The sequence below is a fragment of the Triturus cristatus genome, chromosome 11 (assembly GCF_964204655.1).
Source record: "Triturus cristatus chromosome 11, aTriCri1.1, whole genome shotgun sequence".
In the NCBI taxonomy this organism is placed as follows: Eukaryota; Metazoa; Chordata; class Amphibia; order Caudata; family Salamandridae; genus Triturus; species Triturus cristatus.
In genome coordinates this window covers 495,626,439-495,648,523 of record NC_140594.1, presented here as the reverse complement: position 1 = coordinate 495,648,523, position 22,085 = coordinate 495,626,439, and the positions used below count along the sequence as shown (strand labels likewise).

The 22,085-nt window shown below is 49.5% G+C and overlaps 1 protein-coding gene across 1 annotated transcript in view; it reads left to right on the top strand.

Annotated features, from left to right (window-relative positions):
* Positions 1-22,085, top strand: part of LOC146784472 (guanylate-binding protein 1-like) — an 888,553-nt gene that overhangs the window by 569,150 nt on the left and 297,318 nt on the right. Inside the window, exon 7 of the mRNA XM_085633259.1 lies at positions 14,988-15,230. Coding sequence (XP_085489385.1) covers positions 14,988-15,230 — 243 coding nt within the window. The remainder of the gene's footprint in view (positions 1-14,987; positions 15,231-22,085) is intronic.

The following is a 22,085-nucleotide window of genomic DNA, read 5'->3' as shown; positions in this document are numbered from 1 at the left end:
GGAGTTTCAGCGTCATCTGTGGCGCTGGCATGGCCGTCGGATGTCAAAACCTTTACTAGGGGTTTGTGATCCGTTTTCACTTGAAATCTTGTGCCCCACAGGAACTGGCGGTACTTTCCCATGGCCCATACCACGGCCAGCATCTCTTTTTCGATCACACTGAACTTTTGTTCCGGTGACGTCAATGTCCTGGACGTGAAGCTGATCATCTCCGTCCCTCCTTCAGGTCTTTCTTGCATGAGCACCGCTCCTAACCCTTTGTCACTTGCGTCCGTCATCAATATGGATCTCCCCAGGGGATCGTACCCATACAGCGGGATCGCCTGGCTGATTTCACGTTTCACCGTGTCGAACTCTTCCTGCATCTCTTCCGTCCACACAAACGCAGTCTTGTCCCTCGTGAGTTGTCTCATGTAGTGTGTTTTCGTGGCAAAATGGTGGACAAACTTGCTGTAGTATTCCGCCATCCCTAGAAATGACCGTACTTCTTCCTTGGAGGTGGGCGGGGGTGCATCGCAGATGGCCTTCACGTTCCCTTTCTTCGGTGTTATCCCGTGCGCTCCTATCTCATGCCCCGGGTATGTGACTGATGTCATCCCGAAATGACACTTCTCCCACTCTGCTGTCAGGCCGTTTTCCTCCAAGATCTTCAATACTGCTTCCAGCTTCTCGTCGTGGTCTTCCAGCTCTTTCCCCATTACTAGGATATCGTCCTGGAAGTATTGCACTCCCTCTATACCCTTGAATAGGCGGGCCATCAGCTTTTGGAACACCGCTGCTGCCGAAGCTAGACCGAAGGGCATGCGGCAGAACTGATAGCATCCAAACGGCGTTATGAATGACGTCAGTTTCTTGCTCGTGGGATGCAGCACTACCTGGTGGTATGCCGATTGTAGGTCGATGGTGGAGAACCATTTCACGCCTTTCGTGCGGGCCAACATTTCCTCTATGCGTGGTAAGGGGAATTTTTCTACCACGATGCACTTGTTTAATTCTCGGAGGTCCACACATAGGCGCACCTTGTCTGACGGTTTCATGGCCACTACCAGTGGCGCCAACCACTCCGCACTGTCGATCGGTTCGATGATTCCCCCGTCCTCCAGCCAGTGTAGTTCCTGTTGCACCGCCTCTCTCACTGCGATCGGTATGTTCCTTACTTTGTGCGCAACAGGGCTGACATTTTCCTTGAGGACGATCTTGTGGGAGAACTTCTCGAGGTTTCCGATTTTGCCGCCAAATACTTTCGGGTGTCCATTCCGCCATTTCGCTGTCGTCGACTCTTCTCCGTCCAGAGTTACCATCACTTGGGTGTCCCCTCCTGGATTCAGCTGTACGCCCAACTCTCCTTGGTCCATCCACCCAAGGACTGATGGTCCCTTCTCCGCAACGTACAGTTTGCAGTGGGCGCTTCGTTCTTTGAACTGGAACAGTAGCTTCCTGAACCCTACCATCGGGATGGGTTCCCCCGTGTAGGTGACCGGTCGTATGTCGGGTGGTTCTAGACGTGTGCCCAGAGTGGGTTTGAACCTCTCGTTCCACACCGATCTTTGGACGATCGTGTAAGGAGACCCCGAATCCGCCACTATGGTGATTCCTACTCCTCCAATGATCATGTCACACTGGGGCTGGCGCGATCTCCTCCCATCGATGCCCAGCACCTGGTCCTCCACACACAGGACTTCGTCGTCTTCCTCCTGGCCTTCTACTTCTTCTCCTATGTCTTGCGCCACGAATTTCACCGCGTGTTGTTTCCCTTTCCTTCGACACACTTTCTCATAGTGGCCGACCAGGCCGCAGAACGCACACTTGGCTCTGAAGGCGGGGCACCGTTTGTCGTGCGCTGCGTGGTTCGAGCTTCCACATCTGTAGCAACTCGCCGTTTCTCCCTTGTCTTGCTTCCACGGTTGTCCTGGTTTTCCTTTCCCTTTGGATGTTCCTCTGTACTCTCCAGGCGCTGTTTTTCCTCGTCCATACTGGTCCACGTCGTCCACCTTATTAACTGTGAGTCTCGGGGCTTGGTCTCTCTTTGCAGCCTCTGCACAGCGCTTGGTCAGTTCTGCCCTTTTCACTATGGCAATCACGTCTTTCAGCGTCGAATCTCCACCCGCCCACAGTTTATCTTGCACCGTCTTACTTGTCGTATGCATTACGATTTGGTCCTTAATGAATTCTTCCTGTAACGCCCCATATTTACACGTTATCGCAAGTTTCCTCAGCGCCGCCACGTAGTCGTCTATTGTTTCCCCCGCTTCTTGCTTCCTCTGCTGGAAATTGTAGCGGTCGATGGAGGTGCACACTGCGGGGCGATAGTGGTTGTCCAAGTCTTCAATGGCGTGTTTGAACACGTCCGTGTCCGCTGCCTGTCTGGTGACCGGTGTGAGGTTCTGGAATACCCGTATACCTTCTCGTCCTATATTGTGTAAGAGTATCCTCTTCCTCCTGGCACTGGAGAACGCCTCCTCGTTCTCATCTTCCAGCGCTTCTAGGTAATTTTTGAAGTACTCCCTCCAGTCTTCCCACTTCATTTGGGGTTCTCCTGGACGTGGAAGGAACGGGATCGGCGTCGTTAATGCTGATGCCTGTGCGCTCATTTTGGCTTCCACCTGTTTCCTCGGGCTACCTGGCGCGTCTGTCCTCTCTCCCCTTCTTCGGGTTCCTGGGACTTCGTTGGAGCTGCCTGCGCTGTCGCCACCCGATTCCGCCAGGGTCTTCGCTGCCTCCCTACGGTCCGCCTGTGACGTTCCTCCGCCTCGTGGCCAGCACACTCACCGCCCACGTGCCATCCTCTGGCGTCCGTCTGCCACTGCCACGCTCTCCCGGTGCATTGGCGTCTGTCCTCGACCCCCTCGGTCTTCTTACCGCGTGGGGCGACGTCCCTCTTCGTGGGTCTTCCTCCAATGAGCAAGTTGGGGGGCACCTTCCTCCTGGGTCACACAGGGTCCTCACCATCCCATCCTCGTCGCCACTGTAGTGTTGCTAGGTGCAATCTGTACTTGCAGTTACCCCCAAGGACTTGCAGGCGACTGGGTAGAGGGATAAATACGCCTTTATTTACTCTCAAGCTATTATATCCGAGAGAGCGCCGGGCAACACGCTCCGAACGCTTCACTCGCGCTGCGCTAACTCGCGCATGCGCAGTAGCGTCCAATATGGCCGCTACTCGCATTCCTACCCTGACGTAGTGCGCATCAACTAGACCGCGACACTACAGATATTTATTGAAAATACTGATGCTGTCTGGGAAATAAATGACAGAAAGGTTTTCACGATCTGTACCAAACTTGATACAGTGTTACAGATATACTGAATGATGACTAGGGGGTGTACTGACTGAGAACTAGTTGGCACGAAGTAGGCTACGTAAAGAGGAACAATATGGAGTTATAATGGCATAGCGCAAATGATAACATGCACATTCCACGAAGGGTGGAGAAATAAAGGAATACAATAATACAAGGAAAACAGATGGCTAATAAAGAAGGTGCCAGTCAAGAATGTGATGAGTTGCTGTGGAAGCAGTAATGTCTCAATAAATGTAAGTATAGCATTTAACCAGTATTGTATCGAATGGCCTGTTCCCACAGGATTTCCTGGTTTAATCCGTGTTTGACCGTATTTAAAAAGAGTATCCAAAAAACTTCTATAAATTTTCTGATGGAATCAATGTCCGTCCCAGCTTTAACGTTTATTTTTTCTAGGACTAGCCACTGGATATCTTCATGGCTGTGTCCTTTTTCTGTGAAATGTTTTACTAGAGGGGCAGCCATCTTTTTTGTCCGTATCGCTGAGTGATGTTCTGTCAGCCGTGTTGCTAGTGTTCTTGACGTCTCACCAACGTAGCCTAATCTGCACGGACATAATAACAAATACACAATGCTTTTTGTTTTGCAGTTTGTAAATGATTTGAGTGTGTTTGTCCATTATGTTCAAATGTTTTGGTTATGATTGCATTCTCGCATGCCTTACATTGGGAACATTTATTGTTCCCACAGATGGGGATGCCTCCCTCTATAGTTTTTTGAATGAACGATGGTTTGTTATTAATGTGCGAATGGACAATTTGGTCCTTTAGATTTTGGACGTGGCAGATTATATTTTTCGTCTGAGTTGGTGTTTAAAATGTGCCAGGTGGCACATATTATTTGACTAACTTGTTCATTGGCCGTAGAATGTCTAGTAACGCATACCAATTGTGGTGCTGTTTTAGTAGGGTGTTTAGCTAAGAGATGATCTCTGTCATAGAATCTTGCACGCTTGTACGCTGCTCTTACTACACGTCTGGGATATCCATGTGTGATGAATTTATTCTTCATATGTTCTGATCTACTGTCATAGTCGGCAATATTGGTACAATTCTCCAAAGACGGAGGAACTGTCCAAAGGGAATGCTTTCTTTTAGCTTTGTAGGGTGAAAACTATTAAAGTGCAAGAGAGTATTCCTTGCCGTTGGTTTCACGTAAAGGTCAACCTCCAAGACCTGGTTATTTTCCTTGATTTGGATGTCAAGGAATTAAATGTTCTTAGAACTGATGTGAGCTGTGAATCTGAGATTCTGATCGCAAAGATTAATCCAAGATAAAAATTAATGCAGCGCATTGGGTGTATTTGTCCAGATGAAAAAAACGTAATCTATGTAGCGAGCCCAATTATGAATAGATTAAAAAAAGGTGGCTATTTCATTGAATATATAGATACTCTCAAAGTATGCCATATATATGTTCGCTACAGTGGGGGCACAAACTGCCCCCATACTGACTCCTTTAGTCTGTCTATAGAGGGCGCATCGCCCAAAACAAACTGACCCTCACACATCTTTGTATAGTAGAAAGGCTACTATATTTAGAACAGGTAAAGTCTCAAATAACTCGGCAATTTATTTATTCTCTTTACAATTTAGAATACTGAGCCAAAACCATTTCTAAAATCACATTTGCCCATTTCAAAACTTTAAACCAACCTTCAACTTCTCTGTGTTACCTTTACCTTGTCATTCTTTTCTTCCCCTTCTTCCTACCCGTCTTCCTGGGATGCTGGGTAAGACCGCTCCTGCCTCACCCACCCCAAACCTTGCCACCCAGGAAAACCAAAGCGTTTTCCTGTCCCCACCAACCCTTGCAGCCGTAACCTCCCTTCAGCGATCTTTACTGTTGCACCACAGGTCAACAGCCAATTCCATTGACAAACAATCCCTGATTTCCAAAATGTAATATGCCAGGCCCAAATCTGACAAATGAACCCCATCCGCTCTGAATAACTGTCCCTCTGTACTGGTGATGTTTCCATGTGACAGATACTTTATGCCCATTCCCGCACAATAGTTTTTCATTTCTTTATTCAGCTTTTTGCGTGCTCTGTCCATTGCCACTTGGTCTCTCGAATGTCTCCAATGCTGCCGATAAATGAACTCAGTCCATACAACTTTTGTTCCCAACCAGTTGTCCTTGATCACCGCTAGATCTAACTTCATGCTTTTTAACAGCGTAAGACCTGAAAGCGATACGAGATCATTCTCTCCTAAATGTATCAACAGCAAGTTTGGCGGCCGTCTATCGTACCTCAATCTTCTGAGAGTTGGGAACAGTTCCTCCCATTTCATGCCGCCTTTTCCATGCCAAAGCAACTCATGTCCTGCACTTGGGAGGCCGAGGCTGTAACCATAAATCTGTCTTTCAGCGAAGAGGCCTGCCCATTTGACAAATGAATGTCCGATGATCCATACGTGGCATTTGCCAGACAAAGTGCGGATATCACCTAACATAAAATAAAAAGAATTAGCACGCCTTACCAACAGTTACTAAATCTACTTGCGTACATAACGTGCACAACACCTGGATTTCCACCTGCCTATTCTTTAAATGGCATCCCACCCTAACCCCAACTTTGCAGCGTCCGTCGCTGCTCCTATTCTGAATGAATGAGTTGCATGTTCTGAAGGTGACTCTCCCACTAACAACAAAACCTTCCTCAGCACCCCCAACAGCTGTGAAATGGTAACATGATGGCCTGACTTATGCATGCATGAAAATATAAGCTGCTGTGTTGGTACTGGATTTGTCCTGAAACCCCTCCCACTCTAAAACTGGGCAACACTCCGCCAGGCCACTTTTATTCAGAAAAACCCAAACGCCCCTCCCCAATTGGTCAGTTTTTGAACTTCTTAACCAAATCCGAAGCCTCTGCTGTTCGCAAATCACTTCGTCATATCGTATACCTCCTTTCCCTCTGTCACCCAATATCTCTGACACTCTAAACGCTCCGAAAAAGAGCCAAATCATTGCCAGCCTGAACAATGCTGCCTCATGAGCGCTATAACAACAATTTGGTAACTGTTGCACCAGTCTCTGCAGCAGCTGAAAAGAAATGGGGGCTCGAGGCAGCCGCCGTGTTACCCTCCTTTTGCTCAAACCTTTCAACATTCTTCGCACCAGAATGCCTTCAACAGGGTCAAAGCCCCAGTGTAACTGTCCATAAAAGGATACCCCAGCCAGTTTACCCGCTATGGTATTAGATGACAATCCCCGTTTCGCCCAGCCATAGGACAAAGTGTAAGATAATGGAAGTAAACTGTTGCTTCTTCCACCCTTCGCTGTTACATTGTACATAACTCGTAAATTGTAACCATGCTTGTCTGTAAGATTTCCTTGTGGAGTCCGCTACTGAATTTTCCACGAGCCTTTCAATTGTCAGTTCCCCAACGCCCAGATGTTGTCTGACAGAAGGGTTTTGCTGTTGTCCGCCCCTGGCGCCAGTTCGCAAAAAAGCTGCCAATTAAAACGTGAAAGGGCGTCAGTAATGCAGTTATTCCCCCGACTGTCTCAGCCTGGAAGGAACATATGGATTGGTGCATGTTTCGAGAAAAGGTGGTGTATGTGGCTAGAGGTAAGCCTGGGACATGGGTGAAAGTGTGGGGCCCCTGGAACGCCTACCGCGGGGGAATCTGTGCTCCGCCGTTATTGCCTGATCCGTCGCCGGCCCCGTCCCCTTAGCCAACTCATCCCCCCGGCACCTGGGCGTTGGGTTTCCCCAGCCCTAGTTCTGATCTCTCCCCCCTCTTGAGACTTCTATGGATGGCTAGGATTTCCCCCTTAGGGGAGCACGTGTTCGCTATTTCCGATTGAGGATTGCCTTGTGGGTTTGTTTGTACTTGTTGTTCTTTAAGTTTAAAATGGAACCGTATAGTGGGGTCTGGATGGTGTGGCTCGTAACGATGTTAACTCCTATGCATGCTCTGCCGCAGCACCATATGTTTTATAAATGTATATCGTATGCTCCTTTCATTGCTAGCGGCCGGCCGGAAGGTTGTAGGCCCATATTTGTATATCTTTGAGTCTTGTAATAAACGGTTTCAAAAAAAAAAAAAAAAAAAAAAGTAATGCAGTTATTTACCCCTGGTATGTGTTTGGCTTTGAACATAATATTCCATTGTAAACTCACCAACATAAACTCCCGTAACAAGCGTAACACTGTCACATCTTTGGCTTTTTGGTGATTGAGTAGATTCACCACAGTCATATTATCAATATTGAACAACACAGATCTATTTTGAAGCTCTTTGCCCCATGTGACCAGCGCTACCAAAACCGGAAGAAGCTCTAAACAGGCGATGCTGCGCCCTTGTGTCATCCAGTGCACTGGCCACTGCTCCGAACACCACCGACCGTCCCAAAAGATACCAAAACCTTTGGAACCAGCCGCATCCGAATATATCTGTACCTGCCAGATAAAACGGTCTTCAATGAATTGTAACGGCACTCCATGGAAATCCTCCAAGAAAACCAACCATACTCTCAAATCTTCCTTCACCATTTTAGATATGCGGACTCTATGGTGTGGCCGCCGGGCTCCCGACAGCGCCATGCCTAAAGCCCTACAAAACGTCCTACCTGCCCTTACTACTCTGCAAGCGAACGTCAAATAGCCCAGTAGGCGCTGTACCTGCCTAAGCTCCAGTTTCGTTTTTTCCAATGTTTCCTCCACACATTCTCGAATTTCACGTACTTTTCCTGCTGGCAGCCTGGCTATTTGTGCTACCGTGTCTATCTCAAGGCCAAGAAATGTTAAACAGGTCTGTGGCCCTACTGTTTTTTCCGGTGCCAAGGGCACTCCCAGCTCCTTCATCAACTTACAAAAAACATCCAAGGCTGTCTGGCACTGTCGAGTACCTGCCCTACCCATGAAGAGGAAATCATCCAATTAGTGACAGGAAGCTCCTTGCTGGTAACTCTGCGAAAAAACCCAATGCAGGAAAGTGCTAAATCGCTCAAAGAGGGCGCCAGACACCGCACACCCCATAGGTAACACTTTGTCAACATAATAGTGCCCCTCAAAATACATTCCCAACAATTCAAAGTCGGTTGGATTAATCGGGAGGAACCTAAACGCCGACTTGATATCACATTTAGCGAGCTGCGCACCTCCACCTAAAAAATTCACCTGTTTCAGGGCTTCGTCGACTGACGTGTACGACACTGCCGTGTCTGCTGGGGCAATAAAATCATTAATAGAATAGCCTTCTGGCCAAGACAGATGTTAGATCATTCGAAATTCCCCAGCTGCCTTTTTAGGGATGACCCCAATAGGCGAAATGATCAAAATTCGGCAAGGGACACATCGCAAACGGGCCAGCTACTCTGCCCAATGACACTTCTTCAGACAGCTTAGCTAGAACTATGTGAGGGAAATCCGTCGCGGATTTCAAATTATCTGCCCACCGACTTTCTCTGGGCCCTTGATAACTAATCTTGAAACCCTCCAACAAACCCCAAAACAATGTGCTAGCCGCTGTCTTATCATGATATGCTTCCAGCCATGGTATCATCGCCTCCAAATTAATTGGCGTAGCAGCCTTTTGGCATAAATTGTAATGGTGCCCCTCTACCCCTGGCCCCCCATCCTTGCTCGGGCCCTCTCTGCCCACCAGCTGCGTTAAATGTGGCGAAGCACTGGGTAATTGCATGTCGCCCCCCACATTGTGAACTTTCGTGTCTAAAGCGACACGCCTGCCTGGTGCATGATCCCCTATTAAAATTCCAGCAGGCTCCAATCCCAGCCGCCTGCCCCCGCCCTGTGACACCCGCCCCTGATAGAGCGGGACGTGGTAGAAAGGGCTTATATGTAACCGGCAGACCGCTGGCAGTATGAGTAGTCGCCAAAGGATGAGCTGAAGCCATCCATTGAAGCCACAATTCTGCATCTACCTCACCCCATGGTTTATTTGCTGCCATGCACATCCTGGCCCTAAATTCCTCATCATAATTGAGCCAGCAATAACCCCCAAACTGCAGCTGAGCTTTTCGTACTACATCCATATATTTAAAAATGGACACTGCTCTCTCAGGGTATTTCTCCGTATATATGGTGGCAAAAATGAGAAACGCAGACGTCCAGTTTTTCACATTACGTGGAACCCTTGGCCGCCTTGCGAGTTCCCACTCCTCTTCCTTAGAACCTTCTTTTGCCTGGACCTCCCTGTGTAGTAATTTAAAGATGTCGACAAACTCATGGTCCCAAATTTTCTGTTTCGTCTTTAAAGATAAATGTGTACCCAGGGGCATCGCTAAACCCATGTAAGGTGAACGTTTAGCTACCTTACCCCCTGCCTGCGTCGCGTCCCCCTCTGTCTTCTGCGCCGTCGTGCTCCCTACTTTATCCTTGCTTTGTACAACAACTGAGGCCTCTTCCTCCCCAACTTTACTCGACAGTACCTTTGGCTGACTCGAGCCGCTGTGTATATCCCTCACCTGTGGTAAGTCTAAATGTGTACCCGAAGGGGCCCACACCTCCCACCATGGTGTCGTACCTCTCGGAAGATGTTCTGCTCTGTCCCTCATGCCCACTGGCACACTCGCTCGACGTCTTTTCTTTTGAGACTCTTCAACTGGCAGGTCCGCACGTGACTTCTGTAAGGTAGAAACATAGGCAGTTGACCCCTTCCCTCCCTCCCTTACCCCTTTTTTCGTTCTGATTTGCTGCATGACTGTACTGCCTTCCTCTCTAACTTCATCCGAAATCACCTCTTCATCCCCACCCTCTTCTCCATACCCCACATTTTGTCTACTACTGCTAGGCAGGGCTCCATCTCCTATCCCTCCATCAAAAAAGCGCCAATCTTGAACACGACTCTGCGCTCGAGCTCTGCGTCTTTGTGAAAAATCCGCACTGAACTTCTCTTGCTGAAACGCTAAATCACTAGCCACCGCTACCTGTGGCGCTTGTCGAGACCGCAGCTCGCCTTGATCTACAATCCGGCCAGAAACAGCTTCCGACCGCTGGGCGCTCTTCCCGCCGGTAGGCTGCTCTGCAACTGGTACTCTCGCAAACTGTGATTTTTTAGCAGCCTCCCTCTCCTGCGCCTCGCCTCTTTGCCCTGAGTGCGGCACCCACACCCACTAGCCTTCATCACACCCTATCTCTGCTAAATCCCCTTGCGCTATTTGACCTGGTGGTAACCTAGGCTCCGGAAAAATACTTTCTTCCATGTCGGGCTCCGATCTATGAGAGGGCCCAATATCGCCCTGCCACAAACCCTCACCCAGCTGGTCTACGCCATATACCCAATCATCCTGTTCTTCACTGGACTCACCAGCTGTGTCTACCACCTGCGCCACAAAATCCACACCTTCCTCCCCTATACCAAAACCTTCACCCCTCACCTGTTGCAACCTTTTTCCCTTGCCACCAGTAACCCCACCAAGCCTTTGCCTGTTCTTTTTCTGCGCTGGCCGTAAAATGCCCACGACCTCATCTTGTTCCCTGTCACTCCCTGTGTCTGAAGAATAATCCACTAACGGAAACCTTGTTCCCCCCTAGTGTGCAAAATCATACCCAGAGGCTCTGTCATATCACTAACCTGTTGGTCCTCCGTTCCCACCTTCGCAACGCTACCGTGCTGCTCCCAGCTGAGGAGGCATGGTGCAGCACCCCTCCCCCAACCCCTCCTGCCCCTCACTCTACTTCTTCTGGAAATGAGCCCCTTAAAAATTGCCACTGGAGCCCCCCTCATGGTAACCTCCTGCCCTACTGTGGCACTATGTAAAACTCCTTGAGGCGTTGCTATCACCGGGCGCTGTGAAAGGTGTTTTGCCATACCTCTGTCCTCACTGCCCTGTGCACCTCCGCTCCTGAGGCGCGTGGCTCTTCGACGTGTTTTACCAGACTGCTGAGGCAAGCAGGCCGCTATTGCCCTCTGCACTCCGCTTGCCGCACGACGCCTCATTGTCCTTCCCCTGGGCACAGACGCAGCTCTCGCCTCAGCTGACAGCAGGTCTTCTCTCCCTGCTTTCTTCAATATTTCCAATGCTGCCTTAACTTGCTCTTCTTCCTCCATGCGTCTCCTGCTCCTCCCCGTCGATTCCGGTCCGTTTGACACCTGAGAGAAAACTTTTCCCTCAGCGCTGACTTTGCTTCCTCCTTTCGCCCCTCGCTCGCGCTTCCCTACACTACGCGCACCTGACTAAAATTAACTGCGCGCGCGCCCTTCCCTAACGTCACTACATGGTCCGTTCCATTCGGGCGAACAGCCCCAGGGGGAGACTGTTTCTCTGCTCCCCCTGGGGCCCCCTTAAAATCAAAAGTATTTTCGTCTAATACGATTTTGAGGATCTCTATAATGAACTCTGAACAGCAATCTATTTGGTGATGTTCTATGAACCACTTCATGGCCGTGAGTGCACCTTCCTTAGGTATATTACTATAAAGAGATTCAACATCTAACGTGACCATTGTGTCTGTGGAGATATTAAATGGTAATCCCTCCACTGTCTGTATCATTGCTTTGGTGTATTATATGTATGATGTTATTTTGGATACATGTGGGCATAGAATGCGATCAATGTATTTTGAGATCGGTTCCGTGATTGTAGTCACAATTGGGCAGTAGGAAAGGTTGTGGCTGTCTTTATGTATTTTTGGTACACCGTAAATGGCTGGCATTTTGGGATGTTCTATATTTAGGAAATCAAACTCCATTTGACAGATGGTTCCTGTGCCTAATTCTCTTTTTGTGAAAATAAAAATAATTCTTTGGACTCTGGCAGTAGGATCTATTTTGACTAATTGATCATAAGAGGCATCGCTTAACCCCTTCGCCGCAGGGGTAATTCCCCCACGGCGCGGGGGAGTGGGGGGCGGCACGCAGTGCTTGAGATGAGCCCAGCTCGTCATGAGGCACAGTGGAGCTGTGCTCATGATGAACTGGGCTCGTCACGGCTCCACCCACTGATTGATTCTCCCACACAGGTGGGGAATCAATCGCGCGTGGGCGGAGCGCAGCCGTTATGACGAGCCCAGCTCATCATGAGCACAGCTCCACTGTACCTCATGACGAGCTGGACTCGTCATAAGCATGCAAGGGGTTAAGAGTTTTTGCATAGTTTGAATATATTTCTCTGTGTCTACTACTACTATCCCACCTCCTTTATCACAGTTTTTTATAGTTACTTCAGAGTTATGTCTGAGGGTGATCAAATCTTCAAGTTCTTCTTTATTTAGATTGGGAGAGGGACGAAAAGAAGGAGTAATCAATGTTTTAAGATGTTTGAGCACATCATTTTAGAATATCTCTACCTCTGGTCCGATCTGGTCCAGTGTGGGTGTAAAAGTAGATGTAGGTCGTAGACCTTTGAACGATTGTCTATTTGGTCATACGTATTTTGTGTAGTGTCATCAATTTTAGCAAAATATTTCCTAAGCCGTATTTTGCGGAAGAACGCAATTATGTCCTGGTGAAGTTCGAAGATGTTAATGCCTGTGTACGGTACAAAAGAGAGACACTTAGATAGAAGGGAAACGGTAGAACTAGATAATACTTGCTTAGACAGGGTTGAAGATAGAAATTTCTGTTATGGCCTCCAATACTGGGTGTTCCTTGTTACCAGGTATTCCTGGTTGCTCTGTTGGTAATTGCCCCGATTGAAGGTACCTTGATATCTGGGCTGATATCTCGGTTTCCATGGGCATCGTGTTCGTGAGGAGTCTTAGTAAAGACTCTCTTGTGTATGGTGAGGAAGTCTCTAGGTGAGGCTTACCATTTTGTCATTCACTGATTACTTCTTCAGTTTGGCTGATAACAGCCAGGTTCAGAAACCTCACACTGCATCACTCTACACAAGGGCTGTGTCTGGAAAACAGCCGGCAGATGATATTTGAATGGAGAGCCACTCCAAACCAGTTCTACAGTTTTAAACAGGGGATCCCGTGTTTCAAACTTGCACATGAGAGTGGGCCCTAAACCACTTGGTTTCATTTCCAAGTCCTTTATGGCCAAGACAATGTCTGTTCCACAGAGTACTCAAATAATGGTTCTGCAACCAGGGCTAGTGTCTGCATGCTAGTCAATCTCTCAGAGGTGAAGGGCCATCACCTGAAGTCCAGACTTTATGCTGTAGACAAAGAACAAGATGCACTGGTGTGTCGGTGATCCCCAGAATGAGTGACTGTGATCCAGTTGAACAGCGGGTTTGCCGTTGAAAAGGAACCTTTAGCGTGTGCGCTAAGGCGGAGATCAGGCACTGGTTCACCTCTGCTCCGGATCACAGGCGCTCATTCTGGGGATCACCGACACACCGGTGAATCTTGTTCTTTTACTGTAGACTCACTAGAATGCGTCCCTTCTAACTTTACCATGCTGACTGGGCTCTCCAGCACACCGGAGCATTGTGTTCATACACTGTACACTTATGAGGCTTTTTCAATCTTTTCTTACGCTTACCAGAGCAGCTGGGTCAGAATTATCACCGGCGGAGCGATCTCACCCGATACCAACGCTTTAACATACAGCCCTGGAGAAGTCACAGGATACTTCCCATTGTGATAAAACACATGTTGGCTGGTTGTGTCCATAAAGATTAAACAAAGTGAAGAGACCGTAAATAACTTGCGTGGACCTTGTATGATAACATTCTTGATGTAAGAGACTTTGCCAATCAGTGCATTTATCCTATACCAGGTGCCCAGGACTTTGTTTGACTGCCAAGGCCTTTGCCATCCTCATCGAGGCCTTGTGCTGCAACCTCTGCCAGAAGTGCTGAGCGAGCACACTGCCAAAGTAAGCTGTGCCCAGCTATGGTGTCTGTGCTCCATGGATCCCACCAACGTGCATTGGAGGGCTGTGTGGGTATGGAAATGCAACACAAGGGAATCTAAGTATATCAACTTCCATAGGAAGGGTAAGATATCGCAAAAGACTGAGTTCAGTTGATCATTTAATCACTGCACCAGAGCTTAATTCACACCAGTCTAACCACCAGCGAGACTGGGAAGGCTGAGCTAGAGGGAATACCAGGGTAGGAAAAGAGTGGGAGCAGGACAGGTATGTAAACTACAAGGGAGAGAAGTCAGTACCACTGACCTGTGTATAACCCCCCACATTTAAGGCCTAGTAGACCCTGCCAGTCCTTGGCACCCAAATGGGGTCTGACATAGCGTAAGTAGGCTACAGGGCTTCAGAAGATACATTATTAAGCAGTAAAATTGGCTGCGAAAAGAGAAATCCAACTTTTTTGTATCCTCCAACTTGCTGTGCTACATACAGAAACCAGGCCACCTCTGAAAATCCTATGTGTAAATACATTTGTGGCACTTTTGGCACATCCACTGGCATCTGGTTGCCTTTGCATAGATATTGACCAAACCATGGACATACATATATTAAGCAGGTTCTTTGACACATTCTATTGGCTAGATAGCCACCAGAGATAGGGAGAAGCTTATTACCTGTATTTCAGTATCAGTATTTAGACAAACGCTTCAGCAGTATCAGGGCACATGTTGAAAATGTTCTTGTTGTATTAAGCCTATTTTATTGTTTTGTCTTTCTGACTGATTCTGTTACCACCAGTTTCAAACAAACCTACTGAGTTTTTTACTTTGGGGGACTTCTCTCTCAATTACTCTTCTGTCTCACCAATGTTCTCTTCCTGCTATGTCCATAAACTGTCTTACGATCCTGTATGATATATCTGAATTGCTATTCATCTTTCATTATACAGGCAACAATTCCGATACATCAAAGCTAAACCTTCCAAGGGAGTGCATCAGGTTTTACTTTCCAGGACGGAAATGTTTTGTGTTTGATCGGCCTACAACTAAAAAGAAGCTGAAGAAACTTGAAGAGCTCCTCGAGACTGACCTGGAAGAGGACTTTGTCGAACCGACAAAGATGTTCTGCCAATTTATCTTTCAGAAATGTAGAACTAAAACTATCGAAGGCGGCCATTCAGTGACTGGGAAATGTAAGTTTGTGATGCTTTTGCTACTCAACTTTTGCTATCCTTACAATGAGTTATAACCTTAAAACACTGTGCATGCATCTCCACCTTTAACCTTAGTGGCCACATGAGGTGAGAAATACTGCCATGAATTTCTATCTAAGTGCTACTTAGCACTAGTAAGAGACCACAAGGTGATATTATGGCTCATAACAAAACACCTTCATGAGTAAATACTCTTGAGAGATTGGTATCATACTGCTTAATGGCTCAGATACTTTCTGAGCATTTACAGCTCTTGTTCTCGTTATCTAGAAAAATTATGGTCTTAAGACAGTGGGACTTGCTCCATTTTAGGGGTATACACAGTGGTGTGTACTCAGTGCAAAGTTGAGTCAAGAGGTAGAATATTGATCATTTTCCATACTGATTGTACAAAGCATTAGCAATTTTGCTACATGGATGAGGAGGCCCAACGTAAAAAACAAAATTGGAATTTTTATTTGATTTATCCAAATGCAGGTAAATATGAGAACACGTATCGCTCGCAGGTTACATAACTCCTGCCTGTGTCAAGAAGTGATGTGAATAAGTGTACAAAAGTGTATATCTAAACAAAATGTGTTGTTTTGCTCAAGAGGCCTCAGCAGACAAAGTTCAGTGATCCTTCCTGTTGGGACGGAATGTACCCTGAATGTCGTACAGCCATGTTGCCTGGCCCAACTGAGTGTATCTGGCATCCAAACGTTTAATTTTTGGTGTTAGTATCACAACAATCTAATCCAGCTCTGTTAGACTTGGCATCTTTCGGCGTGTTTCCCATGAGTTTTTTGCTTTCTGACCTCCTGGTTTTGACTCTGTTTTTGCTGGTGTAATGATTCTGCGCACTTTTCGCACTGCTCTCCAGTGGTAAAGTGCAAGTGCTCCTGTTATAAAATGTGTTATGGATTGGTGTTTCCATGACTGGCCTATTTGATTTAAATATCAGTCCCTAGTAAAGTGCACTGCGCATGCCAGGGCCCATAAAGCAAATGTTGTTGGTGGGCTGCAGCACTGGATTGTGCCACCCACTCAAACAGCCCGTAAAGTGTAACTCTGGACTGCCATTGCAGAGCCTGTGTGCAGGCTGGGGCTGCCATGTCGACTTGGCAAGTGCACACACTTGCAAGTCCCTAAACCTTCCCTTTTCTACATGTGAGCCTCCCCTAAGGTAGGCCCAGGGTACCCCCATGGGCAGGGTGCACTGTTTGTGAAAGGTAGGCCATGCCCTGGTGTGTGTGGCATGTCCTAATAGTGAATTACAGCCTACTTCGTTTTCACTATTGCAAGACTACCTGTTCACCATAGGCCAGAGTGGGCAGTTGATTATAACATCCTATAATCCTAACTGACCCAGGGAACGCAGTAGAAATGTGAGTTTAGTATGCCTGAACTCAGAATGATAAAATACATCTTTTAGTGAAGTTGGTTTTAACATTCTGGTGCCGATTCCGATCCGTTAAAAATATTCCCCATACGAATCGTATCCGTATTATTTTACGTACGAATCGTACAAGTCCCGTACAAACGGGCAAGTACGATTCGTATGTGAAAAACTACATACGAATCGCATTGGGAAAATTGCCCAACACGTCCTCGGATCGGGAAAAGTCCCCGACACGTCCCCGTACATTTTTACGTACAATTCGTAAAAATGAAGTCCGACCGCGCAAGTACGATCCGTCCCGTCTGTCCGATTGTACAACCATATAGAAAAAACACCGTACGGAGCGAACGCTATAGCACTCATGTGCACGTCTAAACATGTGCCCGCATACGAGTCGCACAGCCCCCCCAGCACCCCGTATGTACGCACCGTACCCCCAGCCCCCCGTATGTACGCGACGTACCCCCAGCCCCCCGTATGTACGCGACGTACCCCCAGCCCCCCGTATGTATGCGACGTACCCCCCGCGTACCGTCCGGAGTGCTGTGGGTACGAATCGTACTTGGTGGTCCGTAAAATGCTGCCTGACTCCGTGCAGACGTCGCGTACGCTCTGTCCCGGATCGGAATTCTATGTATATTTGAGCCGCACTGTGTTTTTTACGATTCGTATAGAAATGGTATTTCTGTACGATTCGTACTTGCATGTTTGTAAGGTGGTTTTCCCGGGTACGAGTCGTACGGAGAAAACGCTCCGTCCGACGATTCGTACCCGGGTTTTACAGGATCGGAATCGACACCATAGTGTTTGAAAATACCACTTTTAGAAAGTAGGTATTTTCTGACCTAACCATCCAGCCTGCCTGTGCGAGCTTGTGTATTGTCTGTCTGGTTTGTGACAGGGGCTGGGGGAGACTCTAGGAGACAGGGTGTCTGCACAGGGCTGAATAGACCTATCTGCACACAGATGGGCGGGAGGAGTAGCACCTGGGTCTGAATAGGGCTGTGATTGCCTTCCAGAATGCTGGCTCCACCTCCTTTGGTGCGTCTGAGGACTCTGGCTCACACTGACAAAGGAAGAAGGTGCACACTGGCAGAATGCACCCAAAACTGGTTTGAACTAGGTACAGGCCCCTTTGCTTCAGAGGACAAAGGAATTGCTTGTATAAATATTGGGGCCCAGACCCCAAGACTTTAGAACTCTTTTGGATCAAGAAGACTACCAAGAAGAAGAGCTGGAGAAGCTGTGAGGAGGAACTACCACTTTGCACTGTGCTTTGCTGCGTTGGCCTGCAGTGGCTGCTTCTCTCCTGGGCAGTGAAAGGACTGGACTAAACTTTCTGCAATGTACTTTTGTGAGTTTCTCCAAGGGCTTGAGGTAGAGCTTGCCCCCTGTTCAAGAAGTCTCAGGAACAGCAAAGACTTCAAGCCGAACGCCGTCCACAACGCCACTGCCGACTCCGTGTCCTGAAGGCACCACAGAGGGCTCCGCCGCAACGCTGCACCGCAACCCTGGTCTCACCGACGCCGCCACCGAGCCACTGCTCGCACCGCGACCTGAGAGCACCGCACGCCGCACCGCTGCATCAGAGAGGAGATTGACCTGCAACGCGTGTGATAACGAGAGGTCATCGACTCCCTGCATTTCCAAAAGGTACTGTTTGCGGGTCTTTCCGACACCGTAGCTGACCCGCGACGCCGCGGTCAGCCAGAACTGTTTGGATTTGTTTGTTCATGACGACGTGATAGCCCAGGATGGAGCTATCGACTTCAAGGAACAGTTTTTCAAGGATACTTTGATAACTGAAGATTTTTATGTACTGTATTGTGGATTCTTATCGTTTTTGGTCTTGTCTTAAGTATATAAAAATATTGGATATTTTTCTAAACTGGTGTGGTGTCCTTTTGTAGTGCTTACACTGTATTACTGTTGGTTATGTGCAAATGCTTTACACACTGCCTCTAAGATAAGCCTGACTGCTCGTGCCAAGCTACCAAGGGGGTGAGCAGAGGTTATTTTAGGAATGTAACTCCCTTATCCTGACTAGGAAGAAGGGTCCCTACTTGGACAAAGGTGCAAGCCCTTGCCAACTAGAGACCCCCATTTCTAACAAGCTCTAATCCAGCATGTGCACAGATTCCTGGGCCTGTCACTGAACAGGAGTATGGTCCTGGACCTGTCTGGTAAGCTCTGCACCCAGAGTACCCTCATTGACAGACAATTGAACTACTGTCTCTTGTACTTTTAGTACATATAGGTGCCAATTCCGATCCGGTAAAAAAATTCCCCGTCCGACTCGTATCCGGATTTTTTTCCGTCCGAATCGTCAAAGTAGCGTACAAACTGCCAAGTACGATTCGAACGGAAAAAAGTCCATACGAATCGCATTGGGAAGATTTCCCCACACGTCCTCGGGTCGGGAAAAGTCACCGACACGTCCCCGGGCGAGAAACCCACCGTGCGGAAAAATAAAGTCCGACTGCGCAAGTACGATCCCTCCCGTCCTCCCCATTTCACAACCGTACGCAAAAAACACCGTCCGAACCGAACTCCCATAGCAACCATGGAGACATGTGCCCGCATACGCGCCGAACACCCCACCACCCCCCGCCCGCGTATGTACGCCCCGAACCCCCACCCGTGTATGTACGCACCGAACCACCAGCCGTGTATGTACGCACCAAACCCCCCCCCCAGCCCTGTATGTACGCACCGAACCACCAGCCGTGTATGTACGCCCCCGAACCCCCCCCAGCCGTGTATGTACGGACCGAACCACCAGCCGTGTATGTACGCACCAAACACCCACCCGTGTATGTACGCCCCCGAACCCCCCCCAGCCGTGTATGTACGCACCGAACCACCAGCCGTGTATGTACGCACCAAACACCCACCCGTGTATGTACGCCCCCGAACCCCCCCCCAGCCGTGTATGTACGCACCGAACCACCAGCCGTGTATGTACGCCCCCGAACCCCCCCCCAGCCGTGTATGTACGCACCGAACCACCAGCCGTGTATGTACGCACCAAACCCCCACCCCAGCCGTGTATGTACGCACCGAACCACCAGCCGTGTATGTACGCACCAAACACCCACCCATGTATGTACGCCCCCGAACCCCCCCCCCAGCCGTGTATGTACGCACCGAACCACCAGCCGTGTATGTACGCCCCCGAACCCCCCCCCAGCCGTGTATGTACGCACCGAACCACCAGCCGTGTATGTACGCACCAAACACCCACCCGTGTATGTACGCCCCCGAACCCCCCCCCAGCCGTGTATGTACGCACCGAACCACCAGCCGTGTATGTACGCCCCCGAACCCCCCCCAGCCGTGTATGTACGCACCGAACCACCAGCCGTGTATGTACGCACCAAACCCCCACCCCAGCCGTGTATGTACGCACCGAACCACCAGCCGTGTATGTACGCACCAAACACCCACCCGTGTATGTACGCCCCCGAACCCCCCCCCAGCCGTGTATGTACGCACCGAACCACCAGCCGTGTATGTACGCACCAAACACCCACCCGTGTATGTACGCCCCCGAACCCCCCCCAGCCGTGTATGTACGCACCGAACCACCAGCCGTGTATGTACGCCCCCGAACCCCCCCCCAGCCGTGTATGTACGCACCGAACCACCAGCCGTGTATGTACGCACCAAACACCCACCCGTGTATGTACGCCCCCGAACCCCCCCCCAGCCGTGTATGTACGCACCGAACCACCAGCCGTGTATGTACGCCCCCGAACCCCCCCCAGCCGTGTATGTACGCACCGAACCACCAGCCGTGTATGTACGCACCAAACCCCCCCCCCAGCCGTGTATGTACGCACCGAACCACCAGCCGTGTATGTACGCACCAAACACCCACCCGTGTATGTACGCCCCCGAACCCCCCCCAGCCGTGTATGTACGCACCGAACCACCAGCCGTGTATGTACGCCCCCGAACCCCCCCCCAGCCGTGTATGTACGCACCGAACCACCAGCCGTGTATGTACGCACCAAACCCCCACCCCAGCCGTGTATGTACGCACCGAACCACCAGCCGTGTATGTACGCACCAAACACCCACCCGTGTATGTACGCCCCCGAACCCCCCCCAGCCGTGTATGTACGCACCGAACCACCAGCCGTGTATGTACGCCCCCGAACCCCCCCCCAGCCGTGTATGTACGCACCGAACCACCAGCCGTGTATGTACGCACCAAACCCCCACCCCAGCCGTGTATGTACGCACCTAACCACCACCCCACCAGGGAATGTACGGACCGCACCCCCACCAGTGCATGTACGGACCGTACTGACGCCAAAAAAACACGTACTGAACCCGGACAAACCATATTTACACAAGGAGAGTCAAGTAGAGTTTCCCCACACCACCAAACAGGCCCAACAACCCCACAAACATCACATACACTCACCTGCAACTGCCAAACTGCCAAACAGAGGCCCAAAACTCAATCACTCCTCATAACACACCCACACAAATTTCAAACACAGCCACACCCACAAATGGACCAATAAAAATGGACCACACACACAAACCATGAGCCTTTGCAACAGACCCACTGCTGCCAGAGCCCACAGACGACCCACACCACCATACTTGAACCTCACACTTGCATACCTTCACACAACCACCTACACAAACACCCCCTCATCACATTCACACACACACCTCCACTACCACACCCACACACCCACAGCCATCCACACCCACACCCCCACAACCACACCCCACGCCATGTCCACCACCAAGAATCCAAAGTTCACAAAGGAGGAGCTGGAGATCCTTGTCGACGAAATCCTCAGAGTCGAGCCACAGCTCTTTGGGACATTGGTCAGACAGACCAGCATATCCGAAAAAACCGCCATGTGGCAGAGGATCGTCGATTCTGTGAATGCTGTTGGGACAACCAGAAGGACCAGGCACGAGTGCCAATCCAGGTGGTACGATCTGCGGAGGACGGTCAAGAGGAAGATGACTGACAATCACAACCAGGGGAACATCACTGGAGGAGGGCCGCCCCCCAGACCGGTACAATACCATCCCTGGGAGGAGAAGGTGATGTCCACGCTGGCGGTGGAGGGACTACACGGACTGCCAGGACTCCCAGACCCTGGTGAGTACACAAACAACTCACCTCACATGGGGGGGATGCCATACACAATCAATCATGCATGCCACCCCCCCCAAGCCACCACCGGACACAACAACACTCCACAAACACACACATGCCACTGGCACCTCCATGCCCCATGCATCAATCAGGGCCATGCCAAGTCACAGGCCACACAATACACCAACACAACACAGGATGTGGTCGATGCTGGGAGTGGGGGCAGCAAAACTAACATTGAGCAACTCACAAGCACACAACAATGCCCTCAGCCCATATGGCCCAGGGCACAGCCATACAAACTGTGTGTACCCACACAGTA